This window comes from Lepidochelys kempii, chromosome 11 (genome assembly GCF_965140285.1).
Source record: "Lepidochelys kempii isolate rLepKem1 chromosome 11, rLepKem1.hap1, whole genome shotgun sequence".
Taxonomy (NCBI): Eukaryota; Metazoa; Chordata; order Testudines; family Cheloniidae; genus Lepidochelys; species Lepidochelys kempii.
In genome coordinates this window covers 31323977-31349179 of record NC_136390.1, presented here as the reverse complement: position 1 = coordinate 31349179, position 25203 = coordinate 31323977, and the positions used below count along the sequence as shown (strand labels likewise).

At 41.3% G+C, this 25203-nt stretch overlaps 1 protein-coding gene across 2 annotated transcripts in view; it reads left to right on the top strand.

The window, feature by feature from the left end:
- The first annotated feature begins 1619 nt into the window (after positions 1-1619).
- The window catches only part of CYTIP (cytohesin 1 interacting protein), a 35557-nt gene continuing 11973 nt past the window's right edge, over positions 1620-25203 (top strand). Inside the window, exons 1-5 of one of the 2 annotated variants that reach the window (XM_073305524.2) lie at positions 1620-1658; positions 15728-15777; positions 16206-16260; positions 23457-23559; positions 23706-23799. In XM_073305524.2, the coding sequence (XP_073161625.1) occupies positions 1635-1658; positions 15728-15777; positions 16206-16260; positions 23457-23559; positions 23706-23799 (326 nt within the window). In that variant the 5' untranslated portion in view covers positions 1620-1634. Of the gene's footprint in view, positions 1659-10698; positions 10913-15727; positions 15778-16205; positions 16261-23456; positions 23560-23705; positions 23800-25203 lie in introns of those variants that run through there. The other variant, XM_073305523.2, reaches the window with a different exon arrangement.

Below are 25203 nucleotides of genomic sequence, written 5' to 3'. Positions count from 1 at the left end.
GCAGAATCTGGCCTCTAATGTCCCAATATTTCTCAGCTTTGTTGAGGAACAACTAGAAATAAGGCTCAGTAAAGAAGACCAAGGACACTGGAGAAAGAAAAGGATGAGCGAGAAATAGAATATGGATGGGACAATACAGGCAGCTGATCTAGAAGTAATGGTACAGAGAAAGAAAATGATAGTTCTTTTGATATACTTGTGATAGAGCAGCAGCTGGTTGCAGCTGGCTACTGGTCAATATCAGATTATTTCAAAGGTTTCAGATTCCATAGTTTACCAGGATTATATTTGGCCCCCAACCCTCCAAAATAGGGCTGGCTACAGAAATCAGAGCTGGTCCTGCAACTGACTGGACTCTGACCTCTGGCACTGCAGAGTCTGTAGGATTTAAAGCTTCAGACTATCTGGAGCGCCCAGGAAGCGCCAGATGCAAGAAATTGCTTTAAAGTGCATCTAAGGAGCCCTGAGGAGCTAGCAACACTTGCAGGTGATTGTAGGAATTGGAGTTGCCACAAACAGGACTAGATGGGACAGCAGGAGATGACAGAAATCACAAGTAGCCTTTTGAACACAGAAGACACACTCAGAGAAGCCTGAACTGATGGGAAGGTCACAGTGTGTCAGGGATCATTATGAAGAAGTAGGGTAGTGCAGAAACCGTGTGAAACAGCCAGGGCTGTGGAGAGAAGAGAGAAGTTGGAGGGCGAGGGGGAGAGCGCACACAACCTCGGAGCATCCAGGCAAGTGTAGCTGGAGAATCAGATCTCTGTGAAAGAGAGAAGTAGTTAATGGGTGAGGCTTGGGGAAACAAACGTCTGTGACTGATTTTGATTTTTCTCTGTAGTTGGAATCTGCAACAACACACACAAACTAATTGTGGAGCCAGACCAGGGCTAAGATGTCAAATTTGCTTCTCGTAAAAAGAAAAGGAGTACTTGTGGCACCTTAGAGACTAACCAATTTATTTGAGCATAAGCTTTCGTGAGCTACAGCTTATGCTCAAATAAATTGGTTAGTCTCTAAGGTGCCACAAGTACTCCTTTTCTTTTTGCGAATACAGACTAACACGGCTGCTACTCTGAAATTTGCTTCTAAAACTTCTAGAAAAGAGAATTCTTTCAGGATCCACCATGTGTGTGCGCAAACACACACACACACACACAGCAATGAAACTAAATGATTCTGAAAATCTTAATGTCTGTATATTTGTGTTGCTTAGTTACTGGGCATTTTGTTGTCTCCCGTTAATACTGAGTTGCCAGAGTTGCAAGTTGACCTAACTTATGTGTGTGTTTTTCTGGTGGCAGATCTTAATTTTTTTTCTCCAGTGTGTCAGGAGATGAGTCACTTGGTTTTAAAAAGGTAAAATAAAATCACTTAAGGAACTGAAATGCAGTTTGTTTGCAGAGATAATCAGCAAAATAATGACAAAGAGGAAAAATACAAGAGGTTTGAGTCACAGAGGAACTGTACATTACATGCTAAAAGCAAGATAAGTAAAGAGATGTCATTGCTGAGATAACTATCTAGTTTGTATTAAGAGAAACAGGCTCTTTCTGGTCTATCATAATTTGTTTCCTTTTACTCTAGCTGCATTCATCTAATCAAGTGGTGTGGAGGAGGAAGACTGGAAGATGTGTAAACTGCTCTTAATAAATGTAAGTGGAATGAGTGCTGGTGAAAGGAACTAGGATGAAGAACTCTATTAACCACAGAATAGGGCCAGCATGGACAGTGACGATGAAAGTTGTTTCACCCCTTCAACCCCAATCTTGATCTAGAGAGACAACTTCAGAGATGGGAAGTAATTTCAGCTTTTATGCTTACTCCTAATACCTGTCACCTCCCTTTTCTGGGGTGAAGGGCCTGAATCTGATTGTTTTGTTTTGTTGTATAACGTGCACGCTTGTCCGCTAGAAAAAGGACAGAGACCACAGTGAGTCATTACACAGCAGCCATTGATCAGCCATCCAGATGCATTTATACAGTGCTTTTCATTTGGAATGATCTCAAACACTTTATAGCCTATTGATATACAATGAAATGCAGCAACCTCTAGGGTTGAACACAGCCACCACCGAATTGTAAATCTGATTGAAAATGTTCCATTGGAACTGTTTTGGGACAGGAAATGGATTTAGACTAAATTAATTTATTTTTGTGTGTGTGGAAAAGTGTCTGCTTTCCATGGAAACATTAGGTATTTTGGTTGAAAAATTGAATACCTGAAAAACAATATTTCAATTTGGAAATGCAGCTGCAGAGGCTCAGGGGAGTTTTACTTTGGATGCCTCATGTTCCCCCTTCTCCTCTATGGGCTGGGCTGCATCTTCCACCATGACCAGGGTCTCCAAGGTATTTCATTTCCCCTCTCCAAAAGGGAGCCCATAGTGCTTCTTGGGAGATGTAGTTTGACGAGGAACCCTGGTGTATAGAGAAGAACAGGAATTAAGGATCTGAACTATAACTCCCACTAGGTCTTGCAATAGCACTTCCAAATTGAAATATTTTGGGTTTTGGACAAAATATTTAGGTTTTCAGTTGAAATTGTTTGATGTTTGAATTTCTGTAAAAATTTCCCATTGGAAACCAACCATATTTCTGGCCACCTCAACTTATTAATGTAGAATAATACTATATAAACCTTTAAGAAAAGACATGAAGAAAATGATATCCAATAGGAGCTTCAGGGAGATTTAGATAAGCAAAATTATCTAAACTAGGACTTGATCAGGAGACTAAGGCTAACTCCCTGGTATTGGGAAAAGAATGTATAGGATGATTAATGAACACAGGAAGGACTTCAATTTTATTTTTCATTTGAGAGATGCACTTCCTTCAGCACACAGCCTCCATACACCAATCTGGAATGTTATTTTGGCAATGACTTAGAGGGAAGAGTTCTGTTTCCATCTAGTGAATCACCAACACGGTTTTCTTTATAACTTGGGTTTTCCTTAGGCCCTGTCATGACTAGAATTTTGGTCATGTTTTATCTCTAGTTAACTGATTTCCAGTTAACTAGCACTATTGTAGACAGTCTACAAACATTAGTTCTATGACACGCAGATTTGTTGTGGGTCTGTGGTTCATGTGGCCCTAGCTAAGCATGAGGATGATTCTCAACTAGGAACAAACCTTTGTGGAGTGTTACATTTGCATTTAGAATCAAATTAGTAAATTCAATAAGATTGAAAGACAGCAAATTCAAAACCAATAAATAGAAATGATTTTATGCACACTAAACGATTAGACTCTGGAACTCATTGCCATAGGATGTTGCTGAAGCCTGCGCTTAGCACGATTCAAAGTGATATTGGACATTTATATGGATAATAAGAATATCCAGGAATAAAACCCTGTATGCTTCAGGTTTTAAATCAATCTCTAACTATTAAGGGTTAAGTGGAGACTCTCCTGGAGGACAGATTATTTAAAATCTGTCTATAGCATGTTATCTTGCACTTTCCTTTAAAGCATTTGATGCTGGCCGCTGTTAGTGTCAAGATACTGAACTGATACTAGCTGGATCTCAGATCTGAGTCAGTAAGGGAATTTGTATGTTCCTATGAGTTAGACATTAACACAAAAATACAGGTTAGACAGGACCATTAGAAGTTTTCCAAGTAATGAGTTGTTCTAACCTTGCATCACTTGTGAAATCTGACTAGGTTGCATAGGAAAACTGTGGCAGAGCCAGGAACAGACCTCCACTCCTTCTGCATTCTAGTGCTGTATCTTAATCACAGATGTATCCTTTGTCTCCATCTTGTTTTCAGAGTATAGTCAGGGAAAGGCCACTTCTGTATTAGAATATTAGCAGGCTAATTATCTAATGGGTTTTAAACTGAATGAAATGTTTGTACTCTGGGATAAATTAAGATCTAATCAGGATTTGTTAGTTCAGTTTGCTGCCATTAATGGACCTATATTTCCACTAGTTTTTGACTGGTTATTTTTCAGTGTTTCATTTATTTCTATTTACTGTTTGTATTAAGATAACATATAGGAGCCCTGTCATGGATCAGGACCCTATTGTGTTAGGGGCTGTACAAACACAGAACAAAAAGAGTCCCTGCCCTAAAGATGTTACAGTCTAGATAATTGTAGAATCCAGCACTACTGAGAGAACAGCATTCATTCAGATCCATCCTATCATTGATTTTTGTTGGTCCACTGGCAAGGACTGAACACTAAAAGGACTGGTTTTTTTAGACTGCTAGAAATCTCTCTAATCTGAACTATTAATACTATGCTAAGACCTATAGAAAACACGTGGAAAAACCTGGAATGCCAGCACCAGCACTTTCTTCAGAAGATCCTCAACATAAAATGGGAGGATCGCCGCACTAATGTCAGTATCCGCACAGAGGCCAACATCTTTGGTGTTGAGGCCCTGATTATCCTGCGTCGAATGAGGTGGAGTGGGAACCATGTCCGCATGCCTGATGTACGCTTACTAAAACAACTGCTGTGCGCCCACCTCACCAAAGGAGAAAGGAAATAGGGAGGCCAAAAGAAATGCTTTAAAAACATCCTCAAGATAAACATCAAGAGATGTAAAAAGAAAAGGAGTACTTGTGGCACCTTAGAGACTAACCAATGTCATCGACACCACACACTGGGAGACAGCAGCCGAGGATAGGGATAACTGGCAAAGACAGAGAGGGAACATCCACTTTTGGGGAAAATCACCTTGCCCTGGTTGCAGAAAAACACTAGAAAAGCAAGGACCAACTACTCTCATGCAGCAATCGTGGCCCAACCCTGTCTTCCAACACCACCTGCAATATCTGCCTGTGGCTCAAGGAGTGGACTCGAGTCACCAAAGCACCCATGAAAAATAAAACCCGTGAAAGAGATTGTGACATTGCACTCCATATGATTTTATGAAATTATAATGAGTGTGAATATAATGTAACTGGAATATGCTTATGCAAAAGGTCTCTTGTAAGGTATCATTACAAAGCTTATAATCTAGTGAGTGTGGTCATCCTATTTGTATAAATGTATCATTCTTGTATCTGAAACTAGAAATATGAAATACAACTCTGAGGTCCTATTGTAATTATGCAAAGTGTGGGCCATTAATGGTGGTTTGGAATCTTGTTGGCTCCCATCAACTAGGACAATTGGTTGAAAATGGCTCTGTTTACTTGCAAACCTTCCTGTTAGTCAGACGAGGAAGAATGAAGGCTTGCGGTCTCACAGGACATGTGGCTATGTCACCTGGTACTGGAATCCATCTTAAACCTGGTGCTTTTCCATTTAGAAGGAGAAAGACACAAGATTCCCACCTTGTGCCAAAAGGGGTAGAATACAACAAAGAAGTTTCCAGTCATGAGAACTCCCTTAGTTATCACCTGAGCTGGAGCTAACGAGAACTGTACCAGGGGAAAGGATTGGGCCCAGAGTAGGAAGGAGTACAGTCTGTGAAAGAAGCTTATTGGAACATCTGTGAGGGTGAGATGTATCTGTAATCAGTTTCTTAATGTATTAGGCTTAGATTTGTGTGTTTGTTTTATTTTGCTTGGTAACTTACTTTGTTCTGTATGTTTATTACTTGGGACCACTTAAATTCTGGAGTTTGGAGTACATGGAGTTTACCCACTTCTCATTTGGTGAATGTGGTGGTTAGGTTAGGTTAATTTACTTGCTGCTGCTTTTACCACTATGCTACTGAGTAGTAGGTATTATGGTAGAGCCTTACAGCTCTAACCAAAATTAGGGTACCATTGTTCTAGGCACTGTGCAAGTAAGAAAAAGTCCATGCCCTAAAGAGCTGTCAGTCTAAATATATGAACCAGACAATGGATGGGAGAATGGAGTGGTTATTATCTGGGTCCGGTTCTTGTATAGCCCAATATGGAGATAAGGGTTCACTGCAAAACTCAATCCAATCTGGATCCAGCTTGTAACCCCACCAAAGTTCTGTGTTCTGCTCTGGGCAATGATTTGGGCCCATCTCTATCCACATTATACATAAAGGGAAAAGACTCCATCTGCGCCAAGTACAACAATGCCAAGGTTAGAACACCATGAAGAAACTTAAATCTGCAGGAAGGGTTTCTGTGACACAGTCACCCTTTGGTAATGCTGGGAGAGCGGGAACTTGTAGAAGACAGGGACTATGAAGTGGCTGAAACAGATGAGCTGTATCGTGCACCTGGGGAATATCTGATTTGCTTCACACATTTTTCTGAATTAAAACTGCAAACTTGGGCATAATTTTGTGAAACTGGTTAAAAAACAAAACCCCACAAGTAATTGGTGGATTTCACCACTGTGCAGATCCAGCATCTGGGCTTGTGCAGGAAACTTAAGGCCTGATCCAATGCCAGGGAAAGTCTGTGGAAAAATTCACATTGGACTGGGATGATGGAGTTCAACCCCCAACTCATGGGCAGGGCATGGTACTGTAGTACAGTTATTCCATGGTCTCTGTTTCAACCTAGGGGTTGGAACAGCAGGACCTGTGTGGAGAATCTGGGTCAAGAGCAGATTCATTATCATTATTTTTGTTTATTTTGGCAGTGTTAGGGACTAACCAAGATCCAGACCTCACTGTACTAGGCACCATATAAACACAGAGTAGCAGACAGACACAGAACGGGGGAAGGGGTATAACACACAAGCAGAGTGAATAATAATATGGCAGCAAATGTCATGATAATGCCACCATTTAAAAACAAATTTGGGGTCGGGTTTGGAGCCAGCATAAAGACCTCTTCCATGGCACATAGGGATCTGCTTTGCACCTTTTGCAGCTGCTGTGCAGACCCTGCATGGGACTTTAAAGGGTGTAGATGGTCTTGTGTAGGCTATTAGTACTTGGGGAAATCTCGCCCTTTTAGAAATTTTACATTGATTTAAATAAAAAAGTCAATTTGTGAGGATTCTGGCACCTTTTTCCAAAGCATCAGGAACAGGCCGCTTGTAGCCCACTGGTAATTTTACCAGTCTGGCAATTCCTATGGGTCTGAAATCTGATTTCACGGTTTTGTGACCTATTTTGGTGATTTGACCACCTGCCTTTCAAAAACTTTGTGCTACTGAAACTTGCCTTTGCTGGTGTTCATTTTGAACAGCACCAGTATACAAGCACCACAGGAAAGGATTTGTCAATGTGAAGGACTTTAGAATAATGTCTGGGAAGTGGCTGGGTGAGGCTTCAAACCTCTTCAGTACGTAAAATGAATGCTAGGTAGTTCAGGTCATACTTCAAGCCATTCAATGTTTCCTGCCTAGCACAAAAGATTGTGTGCTCTACATTGCTGCAAATTTTAAAAACAATACAGTAATTGTCCAAAAGCATATAATGACACACTTGTAACCTGCCATGTTTTGTACTACTATTGCAGAACACTGTGGGGTTGTCCTGAAGTCACTGGGAATTTTGCTTGAGAAGGAATGCAAGATCAGGCCCTATATTATTTTTTAAAAATTAGAATAAGTGTATTCCCTAGCAACCCTAATGGTGATTATGTGAAGTAGATGTTTCCCTGGCTATCCATTAGAGCATGGTTCTCCACCTTTTTTCATTTGCAGACCCCTACAAAATTTCAAATGGAGGTGTGGACCCCTTTGAAAATCTATTGTCTGTGGAGCTGAGTTCTGTTCGGTCAGTTTTCAGTCTATCTTTCACAGACCCCTTAGACATAGTCTGTGGTCTCCTTGGGGGTCTGCAGACCACAGGTTGGGAACCACTGTGTTAGAGTAGCTTGAAGAATTCACATACATGCTGCCGTGCAAAGAACATCTTGAAGGCGGCCTTACTGCTCTTCATGCTCTGGTGCTTGTGGCCAGTTGTCAGTTGATTCACAGTTGTACAGGAAACCAGAGCTAAGGCAAATCTCCTTTTGAGCTAGACACCGGAAACAGCTGAGTTCAGTATCAGGGGGAAAATGGACTTCTACATCTGAAAAGAGATTAACAGCTAAGAAAATGAATTGTGCTAGCAATTACATTCTACTTGCTTTATATTTTTGAAAGGGGGGCCCCTTTCACCACTTCCCAAATACATTGTTATTGATTATAAGCTTCTGTTTTGTCGTCCTAGTTTTCAGGATGATAAAGGGAGCAGGTCTCTGCTTAAAAATGAATATATGGCTGCTGTGTACTCCACAGTGCATCATTTAGAGTCAGTTATCTTTTTGAGAGATTCCACTCTCGCTCCACTCCCACCCCCAGGGTGTTTTACTAAAACTGAACAAGTAAAAGGGAAGTACAAAACAGATCTGTATCATATCCCCCCTGCATAATATGGACACTAAAAAGAACGCACTGAAAATCCATCTGGCTAGCAGAAGATGAGAGGAATTAGAATCTATAATTTCTGCCCTATTTTGAAGTTTTGGCAGAGGTCCTCTAAACTTTCTTGCACTTTAATTATCCATATCCACCACTATCCATATTCTGTGTGATCCATGACTCCTGTGATTTTATGTGCTGGAATTTCCTTTTGATGGCTGGGAATTCAAGATATATATAGCTTTTTAAAGGTACATAGGAAGGACATGTTGAGAAATAAATATATATAACTTCTGAGATTCTGTGATAGTCTGAAGCCCTAAATCTTCTGTTCAAGATCTCAAGAGCATGCCTGTACTAACCACTATAGATGACAAATCCTGATGACTTTAATGTTCGTTTGACACTCATTCATGAGTCTCAAATGTTCATCTTCATATACTGAATGAAAATGAAAGTGAATTTCAGAGAACTTCCATCAGACCATTCAGACTCCCCCAGAGGCTGGTTTTGGCCATCAGAAAATGGCATTCTTGGCAGAGCAGCAGCAGTTCTGTGCTGGCAGGCTAGATAGGATTTCTTGTGTTAATCAGCTTCAGAACTCTGAAGCATAGGTAACTCCTTGTTTTCTCTCACACTCATTTTAGGCTGTTAGGGTCAAAGGAGGTGAGGCTGGTGGATCTGGCAAGCATTTCAGGCTTGTGTTATACTTGTATTGGCATCTTCACACTCCATCTTTCTGCTTTGCTGATGTCTGAAAGTGGTAATGTCAACTTTTATACAGGAGCTATAAGAAACACAAAGAGCTGCGTGTTTGGAAAGTTCCTGTATTCTATCTCCTTTCTCTTCTTGAACTGTTTAACTGTAGCCAAATGGTAGCTGGTCTCTCTCTCAAATTTGGATTTATGGCACGTTATTATTTGCCCCTTTTCTATTTGTGGCATACTTCTGAAATTGTGGTCTATGGACTTCTTTGTTTGCCCATAGAATAAAATATTTGGAGAACCAAGCAGTGAAGAAGCTGCACTAAGACCTTTAAAAAAAACAACAACAAAGAGAACAAAAAACCCCCAAACAGCTGTGACCCATTCACATGTCCCAGCAGCAAGTGGAAACAATACCAGGGAAAATGTGCAAGGAAAAGGAACCAGTCATAGAATTCCATCTTCGAGCTATGGATATTTATAAAAATCAACCATCTGTGTGGTGGCCTACGTAAGAATGGATGGTGGTCCCAGTCCTGCTCTGACTTTACACTAGCGGAGACATCCTCTCTATCAGGTGAATTCTCATCTGGCCACATACAACCAGTATCGTGCCCTTTTGTATCACGAGAGAGGCATAAAGGAGTCAGATCAGGGGAGAGAGTCTGACCCATTGTTTGCAATATGGTGCTCAATATCTTGTGAGTATGCAGTGTGTGTAGTGACAGACTGATGGTTGATATGTGTGGTAGAACCTCCTCAGAGGTGCTGAAACTAGGGGTGTTGGCGTTGCTGTTACACCCCATGGCTTGAAGTGGTTTCCATCACATACAGGTTTTATAGATTGGTTCAATGGCTTTCAGCACCCTCACTATACAAATTGTTCCATCCCCCCCTGCCTCTGGGACCTCTGGAGTGCCTTTATCAGCTACCGTGCTGCCTGTCCATTTGAGCCCACTTGCTGGGGGACCAATTTGGAACAGTTTTCTGACTTCCTTGTCTGTCTGTCTGTCTGGCTTGCCTGGTGTCACCATCTTTCTGAAGCCCCACCTACTGGCAAATTGACCGTCACCTGTGAAATACCTCACTTCATTCTCATGCCATGGCCCTCTCTGACTGCGAACTGACTGGCATGCTCCTCCTCCCCTCATGGCTCTGTCTATGGGCTACCCGGTATCACCTTTCTGCTTGCCTGGAATTACGTTAATTTTTCTTTTTGGAACAGAATTGATAATTAATTAAAAGCAAAATGCAATTTCTCTTTTAAGAGCATCACTGAGCTGGAATAGTGCTTTCTTGCAGTGAATACTTTCTGACAAGTCCTTTTAATTCTTTCTGATGTCCCTAACTCTTCACTGAAGTCATTATTTGCAAAAGCACGATTTTTTTTGTCAATGATAATCTGAGGAATATGAAGGGACACAGAGCAAATGTAAGAATGAATGTCAAATTCAGGGACATTTTTAAAGCAAGATGGTCTTTTAAACACAAACCATCACAGAACATAAAAACTGCATGATGTGAGTTCTGCTTGTATCCAGGAGTGGAAAAACAAGCTGTTTTCTTTAATTGCAAAATGCATCTCCTAGCTCTCCCATAAGCTTAAAAAAAACATTGAGTAATGTTGCGATCTGCAAGAAGTGATTTATGTAACATGCACCTAAACCACAAGTCACATGGGCTCTTTCTGTTTGCTACTTTTGATTGCTTGGCTGAGGAAACAAACTATAACCTCCTCTACAAGCAATGTTCTTTAGCAATGCCAGTCTAAGTGCCCTTCATCCAACATGTCCTTAAGAAAGCTCATTCAGCAAAACCGCAATGCCAATTTTGTGGGCTACTGTGTTAGTCCAAGTTACACACCTTACTTGGATCCAATGTGCAGTCCCCAGATGGATAATAGAAGAGTTCAGAGTCTGGCAAACACAGTGGGGACATTACCCAGGGGACGCAAACAGGTACGTTTTCAGTTTTTGACATTGTGGAAGGTCTGATTTTTGCAGGACAGATAATTGTTTTTCTGTGTGGTTTTTTTTTATTTCTAAATGTATGCTACAAGGTTATCAACATGTGATTTTTAATGGTTGTTGTAGAATGTAGCAGGCCACATTCAACCTTGATTTAACTTTAATACAGTCAGTGGAATTACACCAGGGGGAATTTGGCCCGGCATGTTTTCTTGGATTGTGATTATAAAACCTTTAAAACAAAACACCAATATGGCAAGTTTTTAGGGCAACTCGGAACATAAAGTTCTTTTTCAGCTAAAGAAAAGGAAGTACTTGTGGCACCTTAGAGGCTAACCAATTTATCTGAGCACAAGCTTTCGTGAGCTACAGCTCACTTCATCGGATGCATGAAGTCACTAACTTCTAAGTCACTAGCTGTGCTGCATTAGGGTTTGTTCTGTTTACAGCTGTGTTGAGAAGACTCTCTTGATTTCTGGGTGTTTCTGATCATTTAATTCACTCTGCTCTGGTATAATGGCTTGTTTAGGACTTTTGGTTCCCTCATGAACTGCCTTCCCCATTTATGACTGAAAGCACCTCTCATTAGTTGTGTCCATCTGGTTTGAAGTATTTTGCTAGAAGCGATTCTGATTTGAATTGTTTCTCAATACAATATTCTTTGTTTTTCTTTCTTTTTCTTTCAGAGCATGACAGATTTCTGTTTGCAATTGGCTTTTAAGAAAGCCCGTTTCTGTTCTTGCTAATGCTGTGAATTGGCAAATAAGCACTTATAGGATCTATCTAACAATCTAATGTAAAGCAGTCTAAATTGAAAGTACATAAGACATATTAACACAAATTATCAAAGAATTTGTACATACTGATTGTGCACTTACGCATTCACTTTGTATAACAATATAAGTGCACTTAATCCTTCTCTTTGTACAATCCTGGAGAAGATAAAGCAGAGCCAGAATTAGACAGATTAATGTATTTCTGTGGAATACTGTTGCTGATTCTTTGTTCAGTTACAAGTGCTTGTGATAGGCACGGTTTTCTATGGCAATCATGCCTGATTTAGAGAGAGAATCTACAGTAATGGTTGTGACATGACCATGTTTGTTAAAAATAAATTACAACACATGTATTTGCTCTGAGAACCACCCTCTGCAAAGAATTACATATCTGATGGACACTTTAGAGAAGTAGATCAGTTTAAAGTTATGTGCATATTTAACTCTCACAAACAGCCTACAGTTTGCTATAAGTACATCTAATGCTCTTCCCCAAAAACAAATACATGTTTCTGAAATAAGAGTGGTACAGAGATGGTTGTTTTACAATGGGGCACAGTTTTATCCCTCTGAAGTGTGTATCATATGTTTTATTACATTAACTTGCAGTCCATAGACATTTTTGTGATACAGGCCAGTAGTTCCTCATTTTTAATCTACATTTGGCAAGAATCTTTGCTTAAAATTAATGTTAGCCCTTTTCAGAATCCTTCCTGATTTCTTAAATACTTTTCTATTTGCCTGAAATATCAAGTTATGGTTTTCTGGCATCGTGAATGTGTGTATGTTGTTGGATTCCACCATGCATAGAGATAAGAGTAATCCTCATGCGTGAGCAGGTATGGAGGGTCTGTGTGACACCGCTCATCGTTACAGGAATAATCACTCCAATAACGCCCGGTGAAACTTAGATCTGCTTTTAGAAATGCTGGAATTAGCATTAGCAAATCAGCATTTCCTTTGGTATCACAGCACTCCCGGAAGTACCGCTGTGTGGATGCAATACTCCTAATGTGGGGTTTTCAAAAGTGCTCTGCATTGGCCTAACTCTCCTCCAGTTGAAGACGATGGAAATTTGACTTCAATCGGAGCAGAGTTAGACCAAACCTGAGGGCTTCTGAATCCCAACCCAGGTGGTCTGTTCTCTAGCTGTATCTTATTTCTCGTTGGTGTCAGTGGAGAAAGTAACGGGCCCATTTGGCTACTCGTGGATGAATGCTGGCAGAGATAAGAGTGGCTTTGCGGTAAAGGCACAAGAGTGGGAGTCAAAAAGATTTGAGTCCTACTGCAGGTTCAGCTGGTTCTTGTGTGATCTTGGTCAATTAATTCTTTGCCTCAGTTTCCCGGTTTGTAAAATAGGGATCATTCTACTTGAATTTCTCACGGAGCGAGATATGGTGGGTGAGGTAATAACTTTTACTGGACCAACTTGTATTGGTGAGAGAGAGACACTGTTGAGCTTTTCTTCTTTTCATGGGCAGTTAAGTATTAATGTTTGTAAAATGCGTTCAAGTTCTCTACTGGAAGGTGCCAGAGAGGTGTAAAAAGTATTTGTGTTGTTAACATACACTGTTGGCACGATAAAAATATTAACTCTAATTAGAACTACCTCCCTCCCAACATCACTCCAAATTATTCATTTGTGATACACCTACAGCCCCCTAGAGGTAAGGTAGCATGTCTGGGGCCCATAGATTCCGGCCATGCGTAGGCTTAGGCTGTGCCTGATTACAAAGAGCAGGGTTCAGACCTGCACAGCTCAGACTTCGATCAGGCTGTACATTTTCCATAGTGCACAGCAGTAAAGCTTCCACAATATCAGTGAACATTAAGTGTCTTCTATCTGAAAGTTCCACAAAATACCGTCACAAGGCATTCTTTCTTAGGTTTCTAGAACCATAGGAAACACTTCAGCTATTCGACCAGTGCAGGGTTTCCCCCTACAGAGTATAGTCTATTGTCCTTTCCAGTTTAAAATGCTCCAAGAAATTAAATTCGCAGCATTTCAATTACGGGGTGGAATCCACAGTCAACCAGTCTCGCTCTCAAAAAGATTTTCTTATTATTCAGCTTCAATTTTCACTCTTCATAGTCTCACCCCATTACTTTTAATTACAACCACTTGCATTACCCTAAACAACCCCTTCCATTATGTTTACAGCCTTCAAACTCTTCAGCAGGTATCACAGTCATTGCTTAACCAAGTTACATACCCCTCCAGGGCTTTGGTTTTTAGAGCACCTGTTCCCGAGCTTTTGAAAGTGGATCACAAAGGTCCTAGGTGCCATTCCCAGTACAAAAGTGTGCTGTGAGTTACCTCATTCTTGTATTGGCCAGTGGTAATGCAATGTATCAATGGGTTTAATCTTTATCCTATTAGCAGCAGGATCATGCCTGACATTTGGCCATACAGATATTGGAGAGTTTTTTTTAAAATAAGGCTTGATTCACTGCAGTTTTCCAGTGGAGGACTATTGCAGATTTTACAGTGGCATAACACTGGAGTCACATAATGGTATATCAGGTGCAAAATGTTTTCACATGGTAGATTCAGAAAGTGTGCAGTATTTCCACTTTATATCAGAGGGTCTGGAAAGATCATATTAAGTGACTTTCACACCCATTTGGAAATGTTGCTCCTACCAGTGACTTTCTGTATCATAACAATACTGAAACAATGTATGATGATTGACCTGTAAAACCACTGAGTGTTGCACATGAAATGGTAAGTCAGCCCTAGAAAGCAGACAGGTTTATATACTGACAGTTGTTAATTTGACAGTTGTTAATTAGAATTAGCCAGCCAGCTTTAAAAAGATGGATTTGAAGAGGAATGCAAATTGGTTTACAATCTTATATTTAGCTTCTAAAACTGATGTTCTACAGTTGTCATTTTCATCAGGTTGACCAGATTTACTGTTTAATTAAAACTTTTATTTCAAATTAAACCCAGTTTGTTTAGTTTACCTTTCTGTCATTCAACTCCATCACTATGGACCTGGAGGCGGCTTAACAAAATGAAATCTCTTCTGTCTAACCCGCTCCCACTTGCCACTGTGTATTTATTACTGTGGCATCAAAAGTGCCTTTGTTATTGACTGATACAACACTATGCAGTCTACCAAACATCCCAGAGACATGTCTCTTCCCTCATCATTCCATTTGGAAATGACACAGAGACTGGGAATGGTATGGAAGATCAGAGGGATTTTGTTTATAACAGTTTTATGGAGAATACGGAACCTTGCTGTTGAATTCATGCATGCCGAACAGACCACCCAAGTGCCAACCATAGGATGGTGGTACCAAGGCCTTGAACGGGACCTCTCTATCATACCCCTTTCTGGTCTTCCCTTACCCAATATAGTTTTAGGACTAGATTCATCTGAGGCTTATATTGTTTCTTTTAGGCATTACCTAAGGTACAGCACCCGCAAAATGAAGACTGCTGGGGAGAGGTTGCAGTAGTGCAAAGTGGCTACAAACTCTCTCCTCTACTGAGGAACCTGCATGCAGCCAATGCTATCCCCAAGTGGCCAGGAATGGCTGGAGAGAGTGGATGTGAGATGCCCTGATTCAGCACATCCCCTAAGCACTCTGCACCTGCTCCTACACCAGGGGGAACACCAAGGGAGGTTAGACAGCAGTAACACCTTCTGTTCTCCCGGAGGGTACAGAGTGCCAGGCTGGTATGAGTGGAGGTATAATTTGCACCTTGCTGAGTCAGCGAGAGAGTATCTTCAGCAGTTATATACTCTTGAAAAGTGGCGCAAACACTCTACCAGGTGTCACTTTCTTCTGTCCCTGTCCCCCCTCACCACACACCAGGTTTTTCACACAATGCTCATGTGATAGCAACTTTGCCAAAATAATAATATTCTCTTGGGAATAGACATTCACTAACACACAAAGGTTCAAGGAATTTTCTCTGTGGTGTACTTTTCTATTAACTTGTTGATTTTATTCATTTTATACGTAAAGTTAAATGTATGGACCTATTAACAATGGCAAACTTTATTTCTGTTTCCAGCTTGCTTTAACCAGATCAAGTTCCTTAGGTGACTCTTCTGGGCCACAAAGGTAAAGAGATTTGCTTTTTACTGTGATACTTGCTCTGATTTTATATTGTGCTGTAGATGTATGGATAGTAAAAAGATAAAACAGAAAATGAAATAAAAGCCATTCCCTGAAGAGCTTACAATCTAACAGCAAGAGTAGGTACAGCACAGATACCAGGCAGAGAATGGTGGTTCGTTCGTACACAGTAGCTAGTGAGCAGTGTAGAGCAGGTGGGTTTAAAAAGTAATTTTAATTTTGAGAGGAAGGGCTCCTAAGTTGTATGACTGTCTGTAAATGTGCATGCCATGAATCCAGACTGTTGATGGGGTTGATATGTCACAGTTGGATAAATAGCGGCATTTTGCATTTCTTAGTAATAAATAACCCCCCCCCCCCCCAAAATAGGGTGCTGTGTTCTTTATGTGCAGATTTATGTATTTTTCTTACAGACGCCTTCTTGCTATTGTCAAAGAAGATAATGAAACATTTGGATTTGAAATTGAGGTGAGACTTCAGCACTGTGAATATAGATTATCTAATTCACTGCCTATGATAGGTCTGTGTTCATGATGAATTGAAGTGATGGACCTGGAATGTGATGGACTTCAAAGGGTTTACAAATATAGAAGGACACAGACCAAACCCTATGATCACCTGCCACTACACCTGAACTTTGGAGAGATTCAGATCTGAATCCAGATCCAAAATTTGCAGGTGGCCCTATCTTTATTATGGGCCAAAACAAAACTCTAGTTCCAGACACCCTCAACTTCCATGGCTCTTCCTATTCCATGACATAGTTGTTTTAATCCTCCTTCTGAATCCACAATAAGCTTCTTGTTGCCAAAAGCAGGGGGTGTTGTCAGCTGATTAGAATAGAGGGCTAGAAAGCAAGAGGACTCCTGATATCAATTCACACCCCTGTGATTAACTTCTTGAGTAACTTTAGACAAGTCATATAATTTATGCTGGCCTAAGTTTACCCATCTGAAAAATGGGTAACTATGGCATTTACCTGCCTCATAGAGATGTTGTGAGAATTAATGGTTTTAAAGTGCTTTAGATTAACGCTGCTATACAAGTATTCTTGACACTTATGTTACCCAACTCAGGGATCGCTTCAATGTGTGTAGTGTATCTAACTTGTATGGGATTTCCTCATGGACATTGAGGGGGAAAAGCAAAAAGTCCTTTATACAGAGCCCAATGCAAACTTGGAAGGGATAAAAGAACAAGTATAGAATATAAATATTTGAGTCCATTATGGGAAAATAACACACACATGCTCTCTTCTGAAAACACTGTACTATCTTTTTAAAATCTTTTTAAACTTTAAGTAGATATATTTTTGGAAGTAAGTGTACAGAGGAAATACATTAAGAAATTTTTAAATAATAATGAACTTACTAAGTTCAACTATTTTATTTTTAAGTAAATCGCATGAAAAGTAACTGTGTGTATATATAGATTTGCAATGTATGCATGTGTGTATCTATCTTTCTCTCTGTTTTTATGTATAGAGGGAGAGAGAGACACATACAAGAGTTAATATTAACACATCAAATAATAAAAATAAAATTACTTATGGTTCATAATAAGTCAAGAGCTTGATCCTGTAACCTTTACTCTAGGATTACAGGGGCAGGCCTTTGCAGATTTCTTATATATTTTGGGAGATATAAATCTTTGCTATTCCTCTTTCAGCTGACTACTTTAATACTTTGACCTTGATCACTAGAAAAACAAAACTGATGCAATTTTCAGGACAGTTGTCTAATACAAGTATTATAGAACACCTCCTCATACTGTATTTCTAATCTGTACAGACACACATTTGTACAGTATTTATTTGTTTATATACTGGTAGTCTTTATCTGTGTCCATTTATTATTTTGCATAATTACTCTGGGTGGCTTGGTTGTAGCTTTAAAATAAATCACTGATGTTAACAATGTGAGATAAATAAGATAGATATTTAGCAGAGTATATAAATAATACATTTAGAAATGTTCTCAAGGAAACATCAGGTTTTTAGGCTTATTTGAGGACATAAGGATCTGATTCCCCACTTGCAATACATAGGAATGAAACCACACATTTATTTACAGTGCTGTTGTTGTGCATCTTTGAAACATTTCTCAAATTTATGCACAGAGAATAAATAACATTTTCAGCCAAATTAGTGTATTAGGAGACGCATAACTTTTTCTGATTTAGTTCTGTGACTAATGAGTGTGTAAGTATTTGGGTCAGGAATAGTGGAGAGCTTTTAGAAGGGAAGATAATTGAGTCAATTACTGTGCTTTTGTATGAATTGAGAGGGCAGATTTTCATTATTTGTGGCATTCAGATTAAAAATAATTATTCTTGGCATATCTTCCTTCTGAGTGTACATTGTCTGTGAGCCTCTCACTTGATAGCCTGGTCTATAAAAAGCCAGTATCTGTTTGGTATTGAAATAGGTTGACTTAGCTCCAGATTTTGACAGTATTTAGGTGTTAACTCCACTTGCCATTGCACTACCTAAGTCCCATTTTCAGAACTGATTTTAGGCTCTTAGGAAGCCTAAATCCCATTGACTTTCAATAAGACGTAGGCTCCTAAAAGCCCGAATTGCTTCTGCACATGAGACTTAGGCTCCTCAGCATGGACTTCTCCCATGCTGCCCCTTTCCCCTGAGGCCTCACCCCATGCTCACTCGTCTCCGCCCCCTCCCCCTTTGGCTCTCCTTTACAGCCAGTAAAAAGAGGGAGGGCTTTTTAAAAGTGATGGGGCCATGACCCCCTGGCCCCACTGTCCCAGCACTCCTGCTTCTATGCCAGCTAGGCCATGTCTGAGCTGGAGGAGTAACTTCCAGCTCAGGTAGACACACCCATGCTAGAACTAGCTCTGATTAAACTAGCATGCTAAAAATAAACATGTAGCTGTAGAAGCATGAGCCACAGGATAGACTAGCCGCCTCGAGTACATACCTAGGGTTTCAGATGGGATTGTGCTCAGGGTGGCTTGTCTGTCTTGCCACCGCCGCTACGCTTTTAGTGCGGTAGCTTGATTAGAGATAGCATGTGTTTTTTCTGCCTGAACTGGAAATTGCATCTCTAGCTACAGTGTGGACATACCCTAAGGCTTTGCAACGCTGACTGGAGCAACACCTAAGCATCTTTTTAAAAAGCAATCTGGCCTGAAGGGTTTACACTGTGTAGATGTGATTATTTCATTATTATAGTATGAGTTTAGACATCCCTGAATAGGACTATATGAATCTCTCTATGCTACCATTTGCAGGTGGTTTATGAGAATTACAGTGGGTGCATTTGAAAGTTTCTGCCCATTTGACTGATTCTACCAGTACTTCCCATTTATGGCCTCAGTCTGTTGTAATCAGATGACAGCAATCACTACTGTTGTAATGGGACCATGCATGTGCCTAAAAAGTTACTAATGTACGTACATGTATGTGCAAGTTTGAGGCCTAAATAGCTAGATATTACTACTCAGGCTGGTATAAACTTTCAGTCTGGTAGGAAAATGTTAAATGGCATATACTGGTGTGATTCTGGAATATTGGGTTTAGCTGAAAGCATTAAGTTGTGCCTAATGTTGAAATCACTGAGTTGCATAGTTTCTTCATGAATAAGTAAATCAGCCCAGGTTTGCTAGAAACTCATGCCAGATTTGCTCATCATTTGATCCATGTTGTGATTAGAAAGATTTGTGAATCTGCCGAGGATTTTAGGGTTGTAACGAAACTCAAAATTGAGTGGGTTTTGGCTGTCTTAGTTTCACTATTAGAGAAACAAGGTGGGTGAGGTAATATATTTTATTTGACCAACTTCTATTGACGAGAGAGACCGCTTTCAAGCCACACAGAGCTCTTCTTCAGGTCTGAGAAAGGTACTCTGAGACAGAGTGCAGTGCTTAATTTGTGCCAGGGCTTGCCAGGACTGAGCCCGGGCACCTCTAGACTTGGCAGTTCATAGTCCCAGCACCTCTGGGCTTGCTGCATCAGTTGTGAATGTAAAAAATTGCTTAAGCCTTGGTACCTAATTGCTTGAGCCCCAGTATCTCTTTCATTACAAATTAAGCACTGTCTGAGTGTGACAGCTAAATGCAAGGTGGAACACATTGTTTAGCAAAAGGAGTTAGCACATATTGTAAGGGACCAGTCAAGACAAAGTGGCGCATTAACAATTCTGACAAAAATGGGGGTAGCCGTGTTAGTCTGGATCTGTAAAAGCAGCAGAGTGTCCTGTGGCACCTTATAGACTAACAGACATATTGGAGCATGAGCTTTCGTGGGTGAATACCCACTTCGTCGGATGCATGCATGCCACAGGACTCTTTGCCGCTTTTGTGAAAAGTGTTAACCCACAGGTGATGGGGTGTTTTAGCATTTTCCTGGGTGAGCTCATTTGAGAGTGTATTGATTATCTGGTTTAACCCACATTATTGTTCGTGCATTTAGTGCACTGAATGAGGTACAACACCTGTTGTGATAGGCATGTGTAGGACCCATGGATCTTGAAAGTTGTGTTGTCGGGACTGTTGATCATCACAGCTGTGGAGATATGTCTACAGGTTTTGCATCTGTTCTGGTGGGGTCTGGTGCCGCTTTGAGTTGGTGTATCTCGGTCTGTGGGGAAATTGCTTCTGATGATGAGCTTGGAGAGGTTGAGGGGCTGTTTAATGGGGTATTTTTCAGGATGGGATCCCGATTGTGTATGGGTTGTAATTGTTTGATACCCCGGTTGGGTTCCAGAGTAGGGTGACAGGTGACAACTAGGGGTATTCAGTCAGAGAGGGTTTTATTTCTGTATTGAAGCAGATTCTCTTGGGACATTTGGGTGGCCTGTTCCGTGATTGATCTACTTCTCTGGTGGAGTGTCCTTGTTTGGTGAAGATGGTTTTAAGTGTGTTAAGGTGTATATATCCTGGGCTGTTTCCTCAGAGCATACTTTGTTGTATCTGAGTGCCTGGCTGTAGATAAGATTTCTTGGTGTGTTTGAGGTGGTTACTGGATCTACGAAGGTAGGTGTGGTGGTCTGTGGGTTTCTTGTATATGGTTGTCTGTAGGATTCCATTGTTGAAGCTGGTTGTGGTCCAGAAAGTTGATGATAGTATGGGAGTGTTCTAGAGAGAGTTTAGAGGGTGGGTGGTGGAAATCTATGAGGGAGTTGAAACAGTCTGTCCAAAAGATGAAAATATCAGGTATATCACTGGTTTTGTGCTTTGTTTGTCCAAAAATTCTTTTTCAAGGTGGCCCATGAAGAGGTTGGCATACTGGGGACCATTCTAGTACCCATGGCTGTTCCCATGGTTTGGACACAGTGTGTGTTGTTGAATGTAAAATTGTTATGGGTGGGTATGAAATGGATGAGTTTGCTGATGACTTTGGGGTGGATAGCTGAGGGTAGTCCATTATCTTGTAAATATTTTGAGGCAGGCAATGATGCTGACATTGTGAGGCATGTTGATGTATAGGGAAGTGACATCCGTGTTGGCAAGGATGGTGTTCTGAGGGAGGTTGTTAATGTTGCAGAGTTTGTGAAGGAAGTCAGTTGTGCCCTTTGTGGTGAGTGGTTAGAAGATGGTTTCCTATGAGTCCCGATATTCCTTCAGTAAGAGTGCTGTGGCCAGAGAGGACGAGTCTGCCTGTGTTCCCTTGTTTGTGTATCTTGGGAAGCATGTAGGAGGTCCTTGGGATTAGTTTGTGGGAAATGAGTTTGTAGAGTTACGCTTGGAATTGTTTGGGGAAGGATTTTATGATATCCTGGGTAAATTGTGGTGTGGGGGTCTTCTTTGAGTTCTTTATAGTAGGTGATGTCAGAGAGTTGTCAGTTGGCCTCAATAACATTTGCCTGTACCCTGCCCCTCCTCTATGGCCGGGGCCATGAGACCACCCCCAGAGGAGTCCCGAGCACTCCTCTCCCCCCTCTCCCTTGGCTAAAGGATCCCCGCACAGGCCAGAAGCCGGAGCACTCACCCCATTCGGCTTCAGGCATCTTGGGCCAGTCGAAGACCTGAGCCTTCCTCCCTTTCCACCTGCCTGGAGGTGCCCCGAGCCCCCTCCACCTGCACAGAGCAGACCCGGCCCAGCTGCAGGGAAAAGTCTCTCACTTTCATCCGAAGAAGCTTTACATATGCCCCATGCAGGTTCTGGGCTGGTTGAGGAGGTGGTATTTGCTACTCAACTTCCTGGGTTCATCAGTCCAGGGAGGTTACTGATGAACCCAGGAAGCTGACTAGCACATACCACCTCCTCAGCTGCCCTGGAACCAGCATGGGGCATAATAAAGCAAAAACTTCCCCCCAAAGCACCACAACTGGGCATCCAGCAACCATGACAGAGCCTCCCCTGGCCTTATTATATCCACCACCCACGTCAACGGTGTCCCCTTTTGTCTACTGTTTGATCACTCTCTGGCGATTAGATTAGCTGTCCTCTTGGTGGTGGAGAAATCATGGTAGATGCGAGGTTTGTTAAGGATTTCACAGTCAATTTTTTCCCTGAAGTGGACATGGTAATTGTGAGTGGTAGTGTCGTTGTTGTTTCACTATTAACGTTTCGCACAGCCCCAGTCCTGACTTGTGGTAGGAAGATGCGGTTAAATATTGATATTGCCAGGCAACCAACAGGATTGGTTATTTCTTATGTCTTTGCGAGATAACAGAGATTTTGATTAGGTATTTACAGTTGCATGATCTGTCTGGCTATTTTTCGAAGTACATGTGACACAGATGATGGATTTTGCTGGATTTTTTCCTCATTATTTAATGAATATTCATTTCAAAATAAAAAAGAGGCAGCTATTTTTTTCTTGGAGGAGGTGTGGACACAATGTTATGCCTTGGGACTCAGAGCTTTTACAGCTTAAAAGATGACTTAGGACAAGAGCAGGTTCAATTTTCCTTACTTCTCAGTCATCTCATAATAGTCTCTTGTCCCATCTAATATTACCAGATGGTTAAAATGACATTTGAAATACGGTAGCATAGATGGGCCCAAAATTTTTAAAACCGTGTTCCCAGGCTATGTCAGACTCTACCGTGTTATAACTGGATCCTACAAGATGGTAGATTGTTGTAGTGTAAACAAGAGAATAATCTATGTCCAGGTAGGCTAGAACCAGAAAGTTGTTCTTGTCTACAGTTAATGTGTAAATAGGCCTAAACTCTTCTTGTTGCTGTTTAAGAGCCATCTTGGTTTAAAACTATGTTGTGTAGGAACGGTACATATTGTAAATAAAATGAACAAGGATAATTTATTTATTGTTTTTCTGTTTCCACTCATTTCTCTCCTAAGAAGGAAATATCCTATTCCCATTGTCTCAGGCTTCTTGACTTCTCATTTATGATAATAACAAAAGTAATAAAACATATGCAATACAAAAAAAAGGTTTCAGAGTAGCAGCCATGTTAGTCTGTATTCACAAAAAGAAAAGGAGTACTTGTGGCACCTTAGAGACTAACGAATTTATTTGAGCATTTATTTACTTCATCGGATGCAAGTGAGCTGTAGCTCACGAAAGCTTATGCTCAAATAAATTCGTTAGTCTCTAAGGTGCCACAAGTCCTCCTTTTCCTTTTGAAAATAAGATGAACGCTGACTGTACACTGATTGGGCTGTAAGGCAATATTTAACTTTTTACATTGATTTTGAGGTTTTAATATTGGTAACATTGTCAATTTGATATTTATAGACACGTAGATTACAACACCAAAATGCTTGTTCCCTGCAAATATGCACTTATGTCTGCAAAATAGAAGAAGAAAGTCCTGCCCATCTTTCTGGCCTGCAAACAGGTAACTATCATGTTTTTCTATGGTTTGTGGCTCTGTCTGTTTGTTTTCCCATTTATTTCTGTGTCATTTAGTTTTTGTTTTTAGAGACTGTGGAAAGAATGGTGTGTACCTGAGATGTTCATTTTACTTTTATTTAAATTTAACAGGTGATATTCTAGCCAATATCAATGGAGTAAACACTGAAGGTTTTAGTCACAAGCAAATGGTGGACTTGATAAAATCTTCAGGGAATTATTTAAGGTAATTAAGTGTTTTTTCAAACATTTTAGTTTAATCCCTTCTCACACTATGAGCCTAAGAAGAAATGTTTACTTGTTTCCTGATGCTCAGTTTGCTGTTTCTGATGCAAAGGCAAAAAGGATTAAATCAAATTCTGCTGATGAAATAAGATCCACAGTTCTGCCTGTAGGCAGGAACACAATAGCAAGTTCAAAATCGTAGAGCCACGCTACACGACAGTTTAGGACAAGACATGCAAAGTTACCATAGCACATCAAATATGCAGAATGTAATTGCCCAAATTAGAACTGAACCCTGCTCTAGCATAGGGTGACCATATTTCCCTATGCTGAATATTGGACACCTTGTAAAATTACTCGTATTCAAGGGAGTTCAGCGGCAGTCAATCAGAATGATGCAGTAAAAATGTTCAAATTAACATTAAGTTGACTGAGCTCCTGTTAAAAAAGAAATACTAAGCAGTTGGAGTCTTTTTATTTATCTTCTTATCTTTAAGACTTTAGGTTTGATACAGGGAGGGGTGACACACAAATCCCTACCCTCCCACACACACACTGGGAGAGGTGACGTGCACATACTCCCATACACCTCTCATATACGGTGGGAGACAGGTGACCGACTGACTCTCCCCTCCTTGCCTGGCACTCTCCGCCCTCCCTGCCTGGCTGGGCCCTCGTGACACACCCGCCTCTCCTGGTACCTGGCACCACATCTTCCTGAGGCAACACGTTGGGGGGGGGGGGAACACTCAGGGTCCCATGCCCCTCCTCCCCAGATTTCTGCCAGGATTCATACCAGAATGTGGCCAGCAGCAGCCTTTTGGCACTGTGCTGGAGGGAAGGGACGGGAGTTGCTTCCAGCAGCAGGGGAGGAGGAGTGGATGGGGAAGAGACGACCTGGCCTGTGCCTTTGCAGAGTTCATCTCTTCTTCTCTCCTCCATCCCCAGTGGCTGGAAGTAGCTTGTCCCTTCCTGCCCACACAGTGTCAAAAGGCAGCTCACACCTCCAGGCTGCTGCTGGCCACTGACATAACCCAGCCACCTCCTGTCCCCCGTGTGGGCAGGAAGGGGTTAAGCTCTAAGGATGCATTGTGCACCAGGGCCCAACCTGACTGCAGGGGCTTCAGCAGCCAGAGATGTGGGTCAGCAGGGAAGGGTGCCTAGGTGCCAGAGCAGCCTCATGCCCACTGGGGGGCAGGACCCAGGGCAGGAGGGTCTTGGACTTTCCTGGGGTGCTGGCCCAACCAGAGGCAGTGGGGGAAGGAAGGAGCCTGCCAGCTAGGGTGACCAGACAGCAAGTGTGAAAAATCGGGAGGGGGTAAGGGGTAATAGGCACCTATATAAGACAAAGCCTCAAATATCAGGACTGTCCTTATAAAATTGGGAAATCTGGTCACTGTATTGC